Source organism: Choloepus didactylus, chromosome 1 (genome assembly GCF_015220235.1).
Source record: "Choloepus didactylus isolate mChoDid1 chromosome 1, mChoDid1.pri, whole genome shotgun sequence".
Classification (NCBI taxonomy): Eukaryota; Metazoa; Chordata; class Mammalia; order Pilosa; family Megalonychidae; genus Choloepus; species Choloepus didactylus.
In genome coordinates, this window is record NC_051307.1 from 225,192,782 (window position 1) to 225,208,245 (window position 15,464).

General features: G+C 39.3%; 1 protein-coding gene across 8 annotated transcripts in view; it reads right to left on the minus strand.

Moving 5' to 3' along the window:
• Window positions 1-7,634: 7,634 nt before the first annotated feature.
• Window positions 7,635-15,464, minus strand: part of FOXP1 (forkhead box P1) — a 389,051-nt gene continuing 381,221 nt past the window's right edge. For 7 of the 8 annotated variants that reach the window (XM_037800248.1, XM_037800253.1, XM_037800258.1 and 4 more), the window contains one exon: window positions 12,230-12,374. In XM_037800248.1, the coding sequence (XP_037656176.1) occupies window positions 12,230-12,374 (145 nt within the window). Of the gene's footprint in view, window positions 12,375-15,464 lie in introns of all 8 variants that reach the window. The other variant, XM_037800241.1, reaches the window with a different exon arrangement.

The window sequence follows — 15,464 nt, forward strand, 5'->3', positions numbered from 1 at the left end:
CTCATGTTTGGAGCTCTAGACACACAGGCCTTGTTCAGATCCTTGAACCTGGAATGTTCCCTCCTGCTATTGGGCCTTGATGCATGTTGTTCCGTCTGTGAAATACCCCACCCCACAGTAAATGGTTTAGGACTATTTTGATTACGAGAAACAGAAACTCACATCAAATGGGCATATTGAAGACAATTTATTGGCTCACATAACTGAAAGTCCAGGAGTATATCTCAAGTTTCAGGCATGGCTGGATCCAGGGGCTCAAATGATGTGGTCAGTATTTGGTGTGTATGTAGCTCTATCTCATGTTCCCAGCTTTTGTTTCACTTTCCCCTCCTGGTCCAGGCCTCCCTTCTCAGTTTTGTTTTGGGCTTCCACCTTTGTTTGCTTTCTCTTTTGACTTTGTTTTCCTCTTTTTCCTTTCATTTAGACGGGTTCTTCCCATATTATTGTAAAATAGACTCAAACAGCTGTGGCCTCTTTTCCTGTCTTCTGAGCCATCCTTGCCAGAAGAGCATTTCTCTCAAGATTTTTAATAAAAGTCTTGAGATGAGCTCTGAGCACCCTGACTGAAGTGCCGATTCTACCCAAGCAACATTGATGGGAGAGGGATAACCTCCCAAAAGAAAAATCAGGGTGCTGTTACTAGGTGAAGGGAGCTGGTAAACTAAGTCATTGAAAGTCCACCTGACTGATTCTTACTTGCCTTTCAGATCTCAAAACAGTTATCTTGTGTTTACAGACATGTTTCCTGGTTCCCCGTATGAGCACGTCTCTGTATGTATTACGCGTTCTCTTAACACTTGGGATTTTACATTTCCACGTGAGGCTATTTGGCTAATGCCTGTTTCCCACCTAAACTGTAAAAACCACGAGGACAGCCCCTGGGTCTGCTTTTCCTTAACACTTTCTCACATTTATTGAAAACCTATTCATACTTACTCTTACTCTTTCACACACTCCGCCTCATTTAATCCTTATGGCTGTCTTGTAACGTGGATTTTTACCCGTTTTACGGATGAAAGAACTAGGCCTGGAGAGCTTTAAGTAACTTGCCTAAAATTCTGCAGTCATGAAAGGGCCCATGGAGTCTGAAATCCTGTTTGTCTGACCCCAGTTCCAGGCCTAGCCTTTCAGAGCTCCCTCCCTGTCCTTCCGTGCCGGTTCTATGGCGAGCAAGACAGAGTGAGCCCGGTCCTCAAGGAGCTCCCAGGAGGTCACTGAATCTTCTCTAGGGACACTGGATCCCAGTGAAGCAGGAGATTCTGGTTGTGGGATGTTGTGGTTAAATTGTCTCCTAAAAATACATATTCAAGTCCTAACCCCCAGTCCTGTGGTTGTGACATTATTTGGAAATAGGGTCTTTGAAGATGTTATTAGTTAAGATAAGGAGTAACTGGAGTAGGATGGCCCCGATCCAGTATGACTAGTGTCCTTAAAAGAAGGGGAGAGTTGGACACAGACAGATGAGGGGAGAATGCCTTGGCTCACCAACAGACCATCAGGAGCTAGGAGAGGCAAGGACAGCTCATCTATAGGTTTCAGAGGAAGTCCAGCCCTGCCAACACCTTCATTTGAGACTTCTATCCTCCAGCTCTCTGAGAACTGTTTCTGCTGTTTTAAGTTCATGGTATTTTGTTATAGCAGCACTAGCAAACTAAGACATAGGAGTTTTTATCTATCTCTCAGAAAGCCTTTTAAAGTATCTATTGAAAGACTCAAGAAAGGTGTAGAGTTGCTCAAGAAAGGTGTAGACTTGCAAAAATATTCCTCTTTGAGGTGAGGCAACTTGTAAAGCCAGCATGCTGGTCGATGGTGAGAGCCTGCGATTCGTTCAGTCTTCTCCCATGCCTGCACGGCATTCTCCTGCCGTTGTGTTTAATAGTGGATACTACTGGCTATGGGGCTCATGTTTGTATGTTTTTTTCTCTCACATTATGTGATAACTTTGCAACACTTTAATAATGAATGCCAGTGATTCCATTTTAAAGCTGTATTATTATCTGTATGTATATGGTACCTTTATATGAAACTCTTCACTTTAAGAGGCTCTTTGATAGAAAGTGGCCTGATGAGGTGCTGATAAACAAGGCTGTGCAATCAGCACCTGAGACAAACACCAGTTCCCCAGTTTCTTCTCCATGTAGCCTTGTGCATGTCACCGAGAAAGCCATAGCTTCCTCACCTGTGAAATGGTGGCGATCATTCCTACCTTGCAGATTTGGGGTGAGAATTTTCGAAACGACATTGGGCTCACCTGGCCATGAAAGAGAGTGGAATGGTTCATGTGGGCAGGCTCTTGAACCTGACTGCAGGGGACAAATCCTGCCTCCTCTTCTTGTGGTGTAATGTTTGTTTATTCATTCAACAAATGTGAGCATCGACTCCCGGTCCTTATGCTGGGGCGAGCCAAACAGGCAAGGTGGGAATAAGCAAAGACATAAATTAATGTATAATGGCAATGGTGATAAGCACAACAGATAGAAATAATGCCAGCGGATTCGGGTTGGGGATATGGAACCGGGAGGCTGGAGTGGGCAGCTAGTTTGCTGTTTATCCTGCACAGTCAGGAAAGGCTTCTCTCCTGTTACATTTGAGTGGGGACCTGAAGGGAGTGACCGTGTGAGCCACATGGAGAACTGGGAAAAGTGCATTCCCAGAAAAGGAAGAGCAACTTCTCGGGCCATAAGGCAGAGCATGTGTGGTAGGTTTTATCCTCCACACCCATCAGCCCAGGAAGAGCAAGGCCAGTGCAGCTAAAGGAGAGGGAGTGGAGAGAATCAGGGTAAATAGCTTGACATAATCATGCCTTGCTTTCCTACTCTGAAGGTAAATCAGATTTAGTACCACTTCTTGAGGAATAACGAAAGTAGGGCCTGTAAAGCACTAGGATTGTTAACAATTACTAGTATTGTTATTTTGCCAGATGCTTGATGCATAGTTACTGCGATGATGACATGATTCAGTGTCCTTCTATACAATTCCTCGCCGACCCCTGCCTGAAGTCCCACACTCTCACCGCCCCAGTGCTAATCCTTCTGCATAGTGCTTAGAGCATCTTCTCTCTTCCTCTTTCTAACTGACATGCTCTCAGACCTCCTTCAGGTTTCAATTAAATACTTCATTCCAGGATGTCTCCCTGATTGTCCCTCATGGAGTTAGGTGGTCTTGCTACTATTCCTGTTCTCTCATTAGCACTCACTGCATTGCGATACAGTGTGGGATTTAAGAGCACTCTTCCTTGTGCACTATTAGGTACAATGGGGCTGTTAGTCTATCAGATTCCCAGCTGAACCTGCAGGTGAGTTTGAATAGGGCATTTAATGCATTTAATGCTTATTTGTGGATGGACGGATGGATAGGTAAAAGCATGGATGCTAGTGAAATTTGCTTCTGAAGGCATACGTGCTCCCTAAGACGATATTATAGTGTTGGTGGACGGTGGCGTGCTTCACCAACGCTTTCGTGCTGAGACCATGGATTTCATCAAGAAAAGTTCCCAAGGAGTGTAAGTTGTTAAAATTTTAGAGCTTTTGAATTGGAAGGAATCCTTTTCATCAGTTAAATGTCCTCAATAGAAGAGGAAGCTGAGGACCAAAGGGATGAAGTAACTTGCCAAAGTCACCCAATTAGCTATTGTCTGGAGTGGTAACCTGGTATTTGGGTTGTGTAGCATTTGATTTTAAAGCGCTCGCTCTGTGCCGTCAATCTTTAGGATCCTAGGACCTATACTTAGAACTGCTGCAATAGATTGTAGGTAGGTAAATCAGTCAGATGTAGGATGGAGTGGGGAGAGGGGCTGCTATGTCGTGTTCTTGGGGATTTTTTTTCTTTCTTTTTTTTTTTTTAGATTTGATGCATTTTGTGGGCAGGAAACTAATCACTTTTATGTGACAGCTTCTGAACGCTTCAGCCCAGCTGAATACTTTTTAACATATTTTAGTTTCTGGGTCAGACACAAAGCTTGGACCTGCTTGGCAGACTTTTTTCCATCCATCGAGTCCTAAAGTAATAAGCTTGATTCAGAAATAAATTATTGGTAAACATTTGAAAGTGAGAAACACACTACTCCCAGAAGGCCTAGCTCCTTCCTTCAAATACACACTTGAAAATTGCTAAGACTCTGTTCTGTAATAATGCTTGAATCCCTCTCTAAATCATAACACGGGTAAACTTACTGAAATATTTTTACAATTTTATTAGAGGTTTTAATTCACTGCTTTATCTGTCTCTGTTAGACTGCAAAATAGCTTTAAATATTCAAGTGGTAATTAATGAATCTTTTATGTTGCAAATCAAACATTTTCATCTGCACGTGGTGGAGTAGCAGTGAGGAAGGATTTAAAGAATAATTGTTTCTACCAATTCTACACTGTTCTGTTGAGTAGCATTTACCTTCCGTTTTAGGAATGGGTTTGCGTTTGTTGCCTGGTGGGCGGACACTCAGCATGGATGATGTCTTTCTGGAGGTCAGGATTTCTTAATGTGTTTCTTGCCAGAGACATTCCCAACTAGATGGAAAGTCTTTGAATGTGGAATTTTTGCTTGAGTGCAAAATAATAAAAAGCATGTGTATGTTAAAAAAGGAACAGCTTAATGGCAAATGAGCATTGGCTTATATTAATATTCTATTACAGTATAAACTTCTATTTAATAAATTTTCTCCAGACTTTTCTCCCCCAGAATCTAACGTATTTTTCTAAGTAGCATGCCAACCTAAAGAAAGTACATACTATACACTTGATTTATGTTAAGTAAATAACATAGACAAGCCATTTAAAATTGTATTTCTAAGTGTAGAAATACAAACTCAAGGAAACACGTTTAGTACCATATTTTGAGATGGGAGAAAAGTGTTAGCTTTTCAGGGGCTGAAATGCCTTGTAAATATTGTTCTATTTAGAAGATATTTTTTTAAATGTGGTATTTTATGTCAGATGGCAAGAAAGCAAATCCGAAAACCCAGTTTCATTTAGATCCCAAAATTAAACTGGTATTAAAATAAAGGGTCTATGTAACAAAATAGTTTACCTTCCCTGTCACTAATGAGAAATGAGCCAGCGAGAGCGGCTCCTGAGAACATTCACAAAAGGACTGACGAATTCTTGATTGCAAGCCATGCAGGCCACCCTGTGCTGTTCTATGGCCCTAATTAATACTGGACTTGGTGACATTTATGTATCAGAGCAATAAGCTAAACAGGAAACGATTTATGTCACCTAAAGCTTTTTAACAAATCGATGCAACTATTTGTAATTGCTTGTTTCACAAGATTAAAAGTGCTCAGGCCTGATCTTCGCCCACGGTTTTGTGGCCAACATGACCTGTGCTTCCGCTGTAAAAAAAAAAAAGGAGAGCTGGTCATCAGCACCGACTTCCATCAAGTAATCCATATTGCTAATATTTCTGGAATTTTAATGTAGTTACAATTTATAGCCGATCAAATGTGGTTACCTAAATTGCTGTTGCTAGTAGACAGTTTAACTGTCTTTATTAATTACAGTATAATTTAATGTTTGAGTACCAGCACTTGTGTTGGTCATTTTTACAGCTAGAGCAGTTATCTGCCTTATGACAAACCATTTTAGCATTTTCAATGGAAATCTGCTAATATGATGAGTGATAAAAATGTCACATGCTGCTAAATAATGATTATTGCTTTGACTGAAATTAATTCTTGAAAGGCCGGTTACCTTCAAATTAACATTATAACTTGAAGCTTTTCTTTTTTCTCTCCCTGTATTCTTGGCATGTATATTAAAAAAAAAGGCCTTTGATAAATCCATTTAAAATTATATATTTTGGAATTAAGCATTGAATGTCATTTTACAGCCAAAGTGGGAATAAGAAAACATAGGGCTTTGTTTCTTTAAAAAATAAAATAGTTTAAGTAAATAAAAGTAGACTATATCTAAAGTGATAGTTTTCTAATCCAAATATTGTTCCACAGTTAAATCTGTGTTTGTGTATGTAATTTAATTTCCCTCCTATGTGAATTCTGTCTTAAACCTTCATCATTCAGTTGATTCCTTAATTCGATGTTTGAGACCCGACTTCACTTTGAGTGAAGAATACTTTTAACTCAACTACAATGAAGATGAAAGATAAATCATGACTACTACCCTGTACATAAATATGTAATATCACCAAGGAAGATAAAACCTCAGTAAGACAAGCAAGATGAATTATACTTTTTTTCTGGCGGGGTGGGGGGAGGCGTGAGGGGTGAGTTACTACTGTAATGAAGCTAGTAAGTTTGTATTGGTGTGAAATTAGTCTAAGAGTCTATGTTCTTTAAATAAAGGCCCCCTATTTAAAAGAGCCAATATTTTGGATTTGCTGCCTCCTTTATCTGAGGGACAGCTTGAAGTAAAGTCGTAAAGGAGTGTTTCTGCTTTAGAACAGTTCCTTAAATGACATTTAAAATATACTGTGTACCTACTGGCAGAATCTTCAGTCATGCATTGTCATATTTGGTTTGAGTCCTTCAGTTTATTAAAAGAAATATGTGTGCATATTTAATTTTACCAACTGCATGTGCTCTAAGCAGTATTTATGTTTAAACCTGACAGTTAAAGAAATTTCAATTAACCGTAATATTATATGCTTAGTAGCTGGATGGGAATTAAGAGTTCAAATGTTTTACTTAATTATCAGACCAGAGAGTTTCTAGAGTGTGGCGTAATTGTTAATGAAGAGGACGCTAATTCACAACCTAATAGCAAAACCTGTATTTAAAAGCAACAAAACTTTCCTAATTCGGACTTTGAAAAACAATGCTGAGAAAGAATGATTACAAAACTTCAGCGGGTGTTTTGCCGAATAAAGCTTGCCAGGTTAATTTTAAAGTCTTCTCTTGGTTTATGTGCTCTGAATCACATACGTTAAGAGTTTTATGTTACCATGGTTTGGCCACTTAAAGTGCTGCTTTCAATATACTGGCAATTTAATTTTTACTGAAAGATGATGCCCCAATTCATTAATCCTTAGAATATACGTAATAGAATCCTAGAGAGAGAGTGAATTCTTCTACAGGCATGCAATTAGAAAATCTCCAAATCAAAAGGGTTTTTTTTTTATGGATTACTTAGTTTCTAGACTCCTACTTTTTTCTTCACTGAATGTAGTTATCTAGTATAATTTTGATAGAATATTTTTATAAAATCATTTGTTCTAATCTAAGCATTTATCATTATATGCAGAAAGATTTCTTGATGAGAATATTATAGACGGTGCGTGTTTTTGACATTAGCATTTTATCTGGATGACTAATCTTGCAGATGTGAAATTTTAATGAATTATTCATGAAATTGCTTTCCTCTGAAATTTTAGTTTGCTCTTAATGCTAGTTATTAAACATTTTGTTTTTCTTTATAAAATGTGATGAAGAAAAATAAGGGTGTGCTGCCTCAAGAGAAACTGCATCTTTTTTTTTTTTTCCTGGTTCTGTGAGTGGACACTTTCACTTTGAAATTCTGAGCATAAGAGCTTCAGCCCTCTGTGATGATGAAAGCTTTTAGTTAAGATTGATTTTAATTCCGCACTGGCAGCAGCTGGTAATAATCTAATGCATATGCCTAACATACAATATTGGTAGGTCAAAAGGGGAAAGAAACTTACGCTGTGGCAACTTACACTACCAGTGTGAACAACCAGAATTTTTATTGCATTTGAGAATGCTATAATGTCAGTAATTAGTACTGACTACACAACATTTTTTTTTTATTGTCTGTATCCAGACATGGAATGATGGAATTACAGCTGATGTCAAGGAATGAATTTTTTATGCCTTATCAAAACAAAACAAAACGAAACAAAAAGAAATCCTTGTTACTGGCAGCACAAATACACGGAGCACCAGGCTCACAGTCCAGACTGTACCATTTTCATCAGGGCTTACGGGTGGACGGGTAGCAGAGACTGCGTGAACTACGCTGAGCCCACGAAATGCCTTTGGAATTGTAAATCTGATTCTCAGGATAAAAAAAAAAAAGTGACACTGACATTCAAAGCATCCAAGATATCAGGATGGTATGCCATTAACCGAAAGGTACCAAAAAAAATTCAAAATCCTTGTCAGCACTTTCTTCTTTGTGCCTCTTGAAACCGTAGTTCAGCTGGAGTGTGGAAAGTGGAGGAAATATTTTTTAGGTCTTTTATTTTTTTCTTTCCTGATAAAATAGCTAATGATTTACATCATGTTTGCGGTTAAGAATCCAAGGTTTTCTTTACTAGGGTGACATTGCAGGGATTCACGTTGGAGCTGTCCGAAGGTTGGCAGGGTTGGTGGTCACTCTTCATGCACATAAGCCTTGATGATTCGTTACAAAGCTGGTCAAACGCAGCAGCCTAACTTGTCTCACGTGTAGAGACCCGGGACAAGCAGGCTGAGCTTCATTCCTGACAGGCATGTGCCTGACACGCGGGACTCCCTCCCTAACGTACATGCTTCTTTGGGGGGAGGGGGGGGGCGGAAGAAAAGTAACAAATTGTCCTTACATCTTGGCACCTTGTAGTTTTCTTTTTAATACAAAAGTTCGATAGCTGTGACACTCTCCATTATTAACCACTACTTCACTGATAAACTTTGAAAGTGTGACCCTGGAATTTCATCATGCAAAATATTTACTGCAGCAGGAGAAAACATTTTTAAACAACATTTTTTTTTTCTCTTTTCAACCGTATGAACGTGTTTAAGATAGCCAGGAAGGCAGTGGTAGGAGAAACACAACAGGGTAGGAATGTATCAAAAAAAACAGCTTAACACACACGCACGCACACACACAAAAACCTGTACAAAATATTCTGATCAATGAGAACAGGAAAAAAAAAAACTGTCAACTATGTTACAATTTGCAAAAAAGAAAAAAGGGAGTTTCTCCCTCCCACATGTCAGGAAATGTCATCCAATATTCTTAAAGCAAGGATAACTAAATAAAATACATGTGCAGCATAGTCTGCAATTCCATTACATACAGTAGTTTTTTTTTTTCAAAGCTATTTTTTTAGTATTGTTAAATATAAAGCAGTTGCACAAAAAGCAAAGGTGTTTTGACAAACAGGTGTATGCATTTATTCCTTTTTAGGAACAGTATTTAAAAAAAGAACTGCCCTCTGCCCTCCCCCAAAAAAGACAAAGATTCACACAGACACATTGGGATATATGTACAACATAATAAACCCCATCCTAAAGAAGCGACTGGAATATCCCCAAGGGATACAGAATCAGAACTGTAAAAATCATAGTGAAGTTTGCTTGCTGTAAAGCCTGAGAATTTTTTTTTCAGTTGGTTCTTCTGCAAGGCTGTGATACCTGCAAAGATATGTAAAATCTAATTTTTCTTTTTTTCTTTTTGCTACAGTCTTTAGACTAAGCATGCAAGACATACGACTAAGTGCAACTGAGTGAAATGTATTTTTTTTTTAAATTTTCATCATTCCCTAAAGGTTTGAACTGAGGTATGCGTACTAACAGTTTCTCATGCTGTTATCTTTACTCATGTCTAGCTACACATGCTGAGAATGAACTAAGCTACCAGATTTTTATCCTCTTTTGAATACCAAACTAACCAGCAACCACTCAGTTTAGAAGCACAGGGCCCCCTTCCCATGACCCTGTCTGGCTACTGCCTGCACATCATGAAGCTGCCTGGATAACTTTAAAAAAAAAAAAAAAAAAAAAAAAGTCTTGAGTGACCACAGACTGCCCTTTGTACAGAAAGCAGAGTGAAGTTTCAAAAGTTAACTGCCAAAGAAGTTTTTGTACCAAGCTTATGAGTGGACAGGAGTGTTTTTTTTTTTAATTATTATTATTCTTTTTTTTTTAATGAGAAAATGCTGACCAAAGTCTAATCAGAAAAAAAAGGACAGGGAAAAAGGAAGGGGTGGGGGGGATGGAGATGGGAGGATATATGCCAAGATAAACCAAGATTAAGGCAGTGATCATAGCAGAGTCCTTCAACAAAAGTGGCCTATAATCATTCTAAATTTTTTAATTCTAGAAATACTATTACATGGTCCAATTCGACTGTGGAAGCTTTTCTGATCTCTCTGAATTTTAACTGCCTCCTTTATTGGGTACACTAATTTTCAGTGGCATACATTGATTTTTTCCTTTGAGATGGGGACTCCCTTTCCCTGTGTAGCTCCTTTTAACACTGTGTCCGAATTTCATCTTCAGTAGCTCCACAGTTTCTCTTTACAAGAATGAGTTTTGGTCTCTGTAGAGATAACAAAACAAAACCACTAATAACAAAAAGTAACAACTTTGGTTCCATTATCTACTTGGTCTTCTAAATTTACTCTATGATGAAGGAGCAGTTCTGTCTCTCAGGTTAGCAATAGCCTATCTCTCATCATTTGCCTCTAAATTCTTTCACCTCCTTTGATCAACAATAAGAGGATATTTGGCTTCATCAGATAAAGCATAAAACAGAGAACATAATTTACCTTTGTATAATATCTTTGGTAATTTTAGAAAAAAGGTACAAAGAATATAAATTAAGCTCCAAAAGGCTTTCAAACTAAAACCAAACAAAAGCTACAATCTTAGATAAATAAATGAGCAATTGGAAAATGGGTGCAGAATGCAAGTGTTTAGGGGTTCTGCAGACTGAGGTGATACAGATAGATCTAGAACCATCATGTTCTATATGCTGTGCCACTGCCCCCCCCCCCCAAAAAGGAAAAAAAAACAAAAAAAAACCAGAGCTGTGATGAGCCCCAGTCTACTCGATGTCTTCTACTGTTTGTTTTTTATACTGGGTTGGTTTGATAATATTGTATGACAACCTGATCTGTAGTACAAAATTTGCACAATTGAAATTAACACTTTAGCATTTGCTGAACTCAGTCCCAAGTTCTATCTGATATCTAATTTGAATTCAGACAATTAATGCCACCAAGCAGGTCTGAACTGATGTTTCAATTCAGCACCAGCCCTACTTTCAACATCATTGCTCGGGAAGCCAGCTTTTTGGTCATTTTGCAACAAAGCAACTAATGCTGGTCGCAGCAGACAGAGAGCCCGCGGCCCACAGCAATTTGGTTATATAAGGGGGAGCCTTCCACTGCCGTATGCTCAGTCTAATTATTATAGGGTTTTTTCCTCCTGTGCTGCCTATGCTTCCTCGTGCTGGTAAATGTTGTGGCTTTTAAGAAGAATGATGGTTGCTGCAAAAAAAAAAAAAAAAAATCTACAACCCTCTTCCCACACCCAATACTGCTTTGTGGAATGAATCTGCATTGTTTCGAAAGTGTGTCTATTTCTTTTTTTTTTTTCTGTCATTCATTCTCTTTCTGGCAGGACTTCACGTCTGTGTGAGGACCTTCATGTGTAGAGTGCAGCATTTGGGACCTTTTTGAAAAAGACCGAAACGGAATGTTCTCTGACTTGAGAGAAAACATGGTGATATCTGAAGGGAAATGGAATGAGTGACAGAAAACTACAAACGAGAAATGACATTCAGCTTTGTATAATAAAAACACCTATTAACATTCATCACAAGGTACAGAAAACTTTACGCCTCCAAGAGGCCATGGGCCCAAATGGAGGCCTGAGGTCAGAACTTAAAATGGTAGCGTAGGGAGAGTAGAAGCAAAAAAAAAAAAAAAAAAAAAAAAAGCAATACATTAAAAAGTTCGGGATAATTATTTTTAACCCCTCCCCCAGTACACACACAAAGGCCTTCCCCATCTCAACTGGAAGCAAAAACAAAACAAAACAAAAAACCCAAAACAAAACAAAAAAAACCATAATGGAGTAAAGGCAGTGATAATCAACATGCAGTACTGTGCAAATAGGTTGTCCATTGGAATCCTTAAATTCTGGGCAAAGGCTTGGTCTGCAGCTTAGGTGCACATGCTCAATCGGGTGTCCTCGGCGTCCGACAGTGGCAGGACTGCAGTTCAAAGTCTGCTGCTAAAAGTGAATCAGTTTAGCAAATTTACAACACTGATGTTGACTGTTAAGAGAGGAAAATCCCAAGTACCAAACAAGTCCATCCAATGCACAGAGTACAAATTCCTTTTTTCAACAAAAAGTAGAAAAATCAAAAATACTCCCAAATGGGATTCTTGATGGCACTAAGAGTTAACACATTTCAGAGTTGTCAAAATGTAGTGAAAATCCTCCAGACTGTACAACAAATGGAGAACGGTTTCACTGCTAACTTTTGACGTGTTTTGTTTTGTTCCCGATCTTCAACTCTCGGGGGTGGCTGGCCGGCCCACACCTTCACTCCATGTCCTCATTTACTGGCTCGTCTTCGTAATCTCTGTCATGGTCAAAATCTGGACTGTGGTTGGCCGTTGTCACTAAGGAGAGAGGCCCTTCAGCTTCCTCTGGATCAAGTGGCTCTTCTTTGACGTGCACAGGATGCCTGGAAAAACAAGAAAAGTTTCGGTGACGGAATTATATGACACAAAGCAACTGTGAGGCACTTCTTGGGCAAGACGAAAGCCACACTCTAGGAATGCACCATCCAGCACAGCAGCCACTAGCTATGGGAGGCTGTCTATCAAGTGAAAGTTGAATAAAGGTTAGTACAATGTAAAATTCAGTTCCTCGGTTACACTAGTCACCTTTCCAACACTCAAGGGCTGCAGGTGGTTAGTGGCTATTTTTAGTGGGACGGTGCCTAGAGGGAATATTTGCATTGTCAGGGGAAAGTTCTATTGAGCAGTGCTGCTCCAGAAGGACTTAATTCCCAGAGAAAGAAAATCCTGGAGAGAAGGCAGCTTTTCTTCCATGGTGGAACTAGCTACTGTCATGGTAGTGTGCAACACCTCGTTAAAAAGCATCGTGTCAGGCAGCAGGTCTGGGGCAGGGCCTGAGACTCTGCATCTCTTAACAAGCGCCCAGAATGTGCTGCTGGTCTGAGGAGCCTACTTTGGAGTACCAGATGCCACAGACCCCATGGTGCCATCCTGGGTAGATGAATACAAATCTTCAAACAATTATGTGAAACAAGAATCTGTAATACAACGATGGGTTGTGGGGACCACTGAGTGCAGGCAGCTGGGCTAATCATGGCTTACTGTGTGTTCTGCTTTGCTAGTTAACATGCAGAACCTGTGAAAGAACTCTCCAGAGGACGACCCCAAACGAGGGTCTATCATTAATCAACTTCAAGCAAACACAGCAAAGAGACACCATGATACATGCTTCAAACTTCAAATTAATGCATATTTTTACAAACTGTCAATAAGGCAAGAAAAGCCCTGCCAGGAAACACAAACGGAGAGGAAAAGGCTTGCTCAACACTACAATATGATAAGAAAGCAGAGCCCCAATCAGAATAATAACGCAGTCAGCTGTAAACAAGACAAAACACAAGGCCTGGCTGGTAGTGGCCACCAGGACAGGCAGCTGTGATGAGATCTGCCGACTTCCTCATTATGGCACAGCACATGGTTCACCCAAAGGGGACCGCGGGGGATCACACACAAGGGCTGAGATAACAATTGAGAAATGTTGTTCGTAAATCATATTTACCACCGATCCTCTGGAAATACAAATTACTTTTTGTGGCAGGGCTTTTGATATGTAAAAGAACCATGCAAGTTTAAGAAAACAAAAACAAAAACACAAAAACAGCCCTGTCTCAAGGAAAGGCTGTGGAAGGGAGGGCTTTGTAAAATGACATTATTAAGTATTAGTAAAAAGATATGGTGCTGGGGATGGTTGGCTTCCTAAATAATTGATGATGTTTGCAAATCCCAGAGGCCACTTGCACCATTTAAAAACAAACAGAAGAGTGCTTTGGAAGACGCGAACCTTCAGAAAACCAACTGACTCTAAAATTAGCACAGCATAGAGAAAGTCTGGAGGGGAAGTATAGATGTAAGGATAACAGCGTTAAAAAACTGTATCCATAGTCTTTAAAACTATATGCAAGATAGACTATAGCAAACTGGTGCAATGGTACATTCTGCATGTGGTTCTCCATCTGTATTTCTATGATGTCTCAGGACCACCTAAAGAATCCATGGAGTCTATTGCAAAATGACAAGGCAGGGTCCCTAGTTTGAAAATTATTAAGAATTTCAAGACGGCGACAGCAGAGCATTAAACCAAGTGCACGGGCCTCTGAAGCATGGGTCCAGGGGGAATATCGACGTGACAGGCCTTTGAAGCCACCCATGGTAGGACCCCATGCATTCTTTTGGGAAGCATTGGGGAAAACAAAAAAACAAACAAAAAAACACAACAGTAGACCCTTACTAAGGTTTGTGTCTGGATTTTTCTTTTTTTTTGGCCTAGCTTCTACTTGGGGTTATACTTGTCTAGAATATATATATATATATTTTTAATTTTGCTGGTTATAATTAACAATTTTTATGGCTATGTAATCCCATTCTGTTGACACATATCATTCCCCTAAAACTGAGCATTCTGTGGTTGTCTTCATTTTTTTCTCGTTTTGCTATTTATATAATGCAGAGAGCATTTTTATCCACTAATCTTTCTGCTTTTGTTAAGCTGCCTCTTTAGGATAGGATACATTTCTAAAAATGGAATTGTTGGGGCAAAGGACAAACCATCGTTATGGTTCCTGTTTACTGTGATATTAATTTCCGAAGGAGCTATATCAATTTAATTTCCGAAGGAGCTCTATCAATTTCAGCATCAAGTATTATCTTTAAAAAATCTGTTGTTGCTCAGCAGTTATTAGGTGACTAAACTGTGTTTCTTGGATTATTGACAATTCGTATTTTCTTGTGAGACTATTTCCTAAAATACCTCCTTTATCTCCATGATTACTGCTTCTCTTGATATTCACTGGGTAGGAATCTGTCCTTCTTTTACTTAGTCACACACTGAGGTTCAAGTGGGGTTTTTGAAACTAACAGTTTCCTAGTTTTCATTTCTTTAAAACTATCAGATTTATGAGTCTTTTCAGGTTTGCAAACCTGAATTTTAAGCTGATATATGGGGGGCAAATGCGTGGGACCCTAGAAACTGAATAGCCTTAATGAAGTTCTTGCTTTATAATGTTAGACCTGGAGAAATGCTTTACTAGGCAAACAACCAAATCACCATGTAAACACAGTTTACAACATTAGTGAATACTTTGGGATTTTCCCCCTCAAAATTTACAGTCAAAATTCATTAAGATTACTTACACCACCCCAAAATACCGGTTTGCTAGTGGGATCAGAGTGCCCAGTATGGGGGCCGGTAACAAATGCAACGTGACAACACACCCATGTTAGATAATAAGGCTTTTTTTAAGACCCCAGAGAAATGAAACTCTGGGAGACACACCCCGGGGTGTGGCAAAAAGCAGTATAGACATATAGTGCTTCAGAGACTGAAAGGAAGGGATTTCCTTGCAAGATACATTGCAGATAGGATACAAACTATTTAAGATCCTGCACTTCACAGCCAGCCAGCATGTTCTAGAAATTGAAGCTGCAAATTGTACCTTCTTCCCCTTACAGACCTCCCTGCTCTCCTACTCATACTT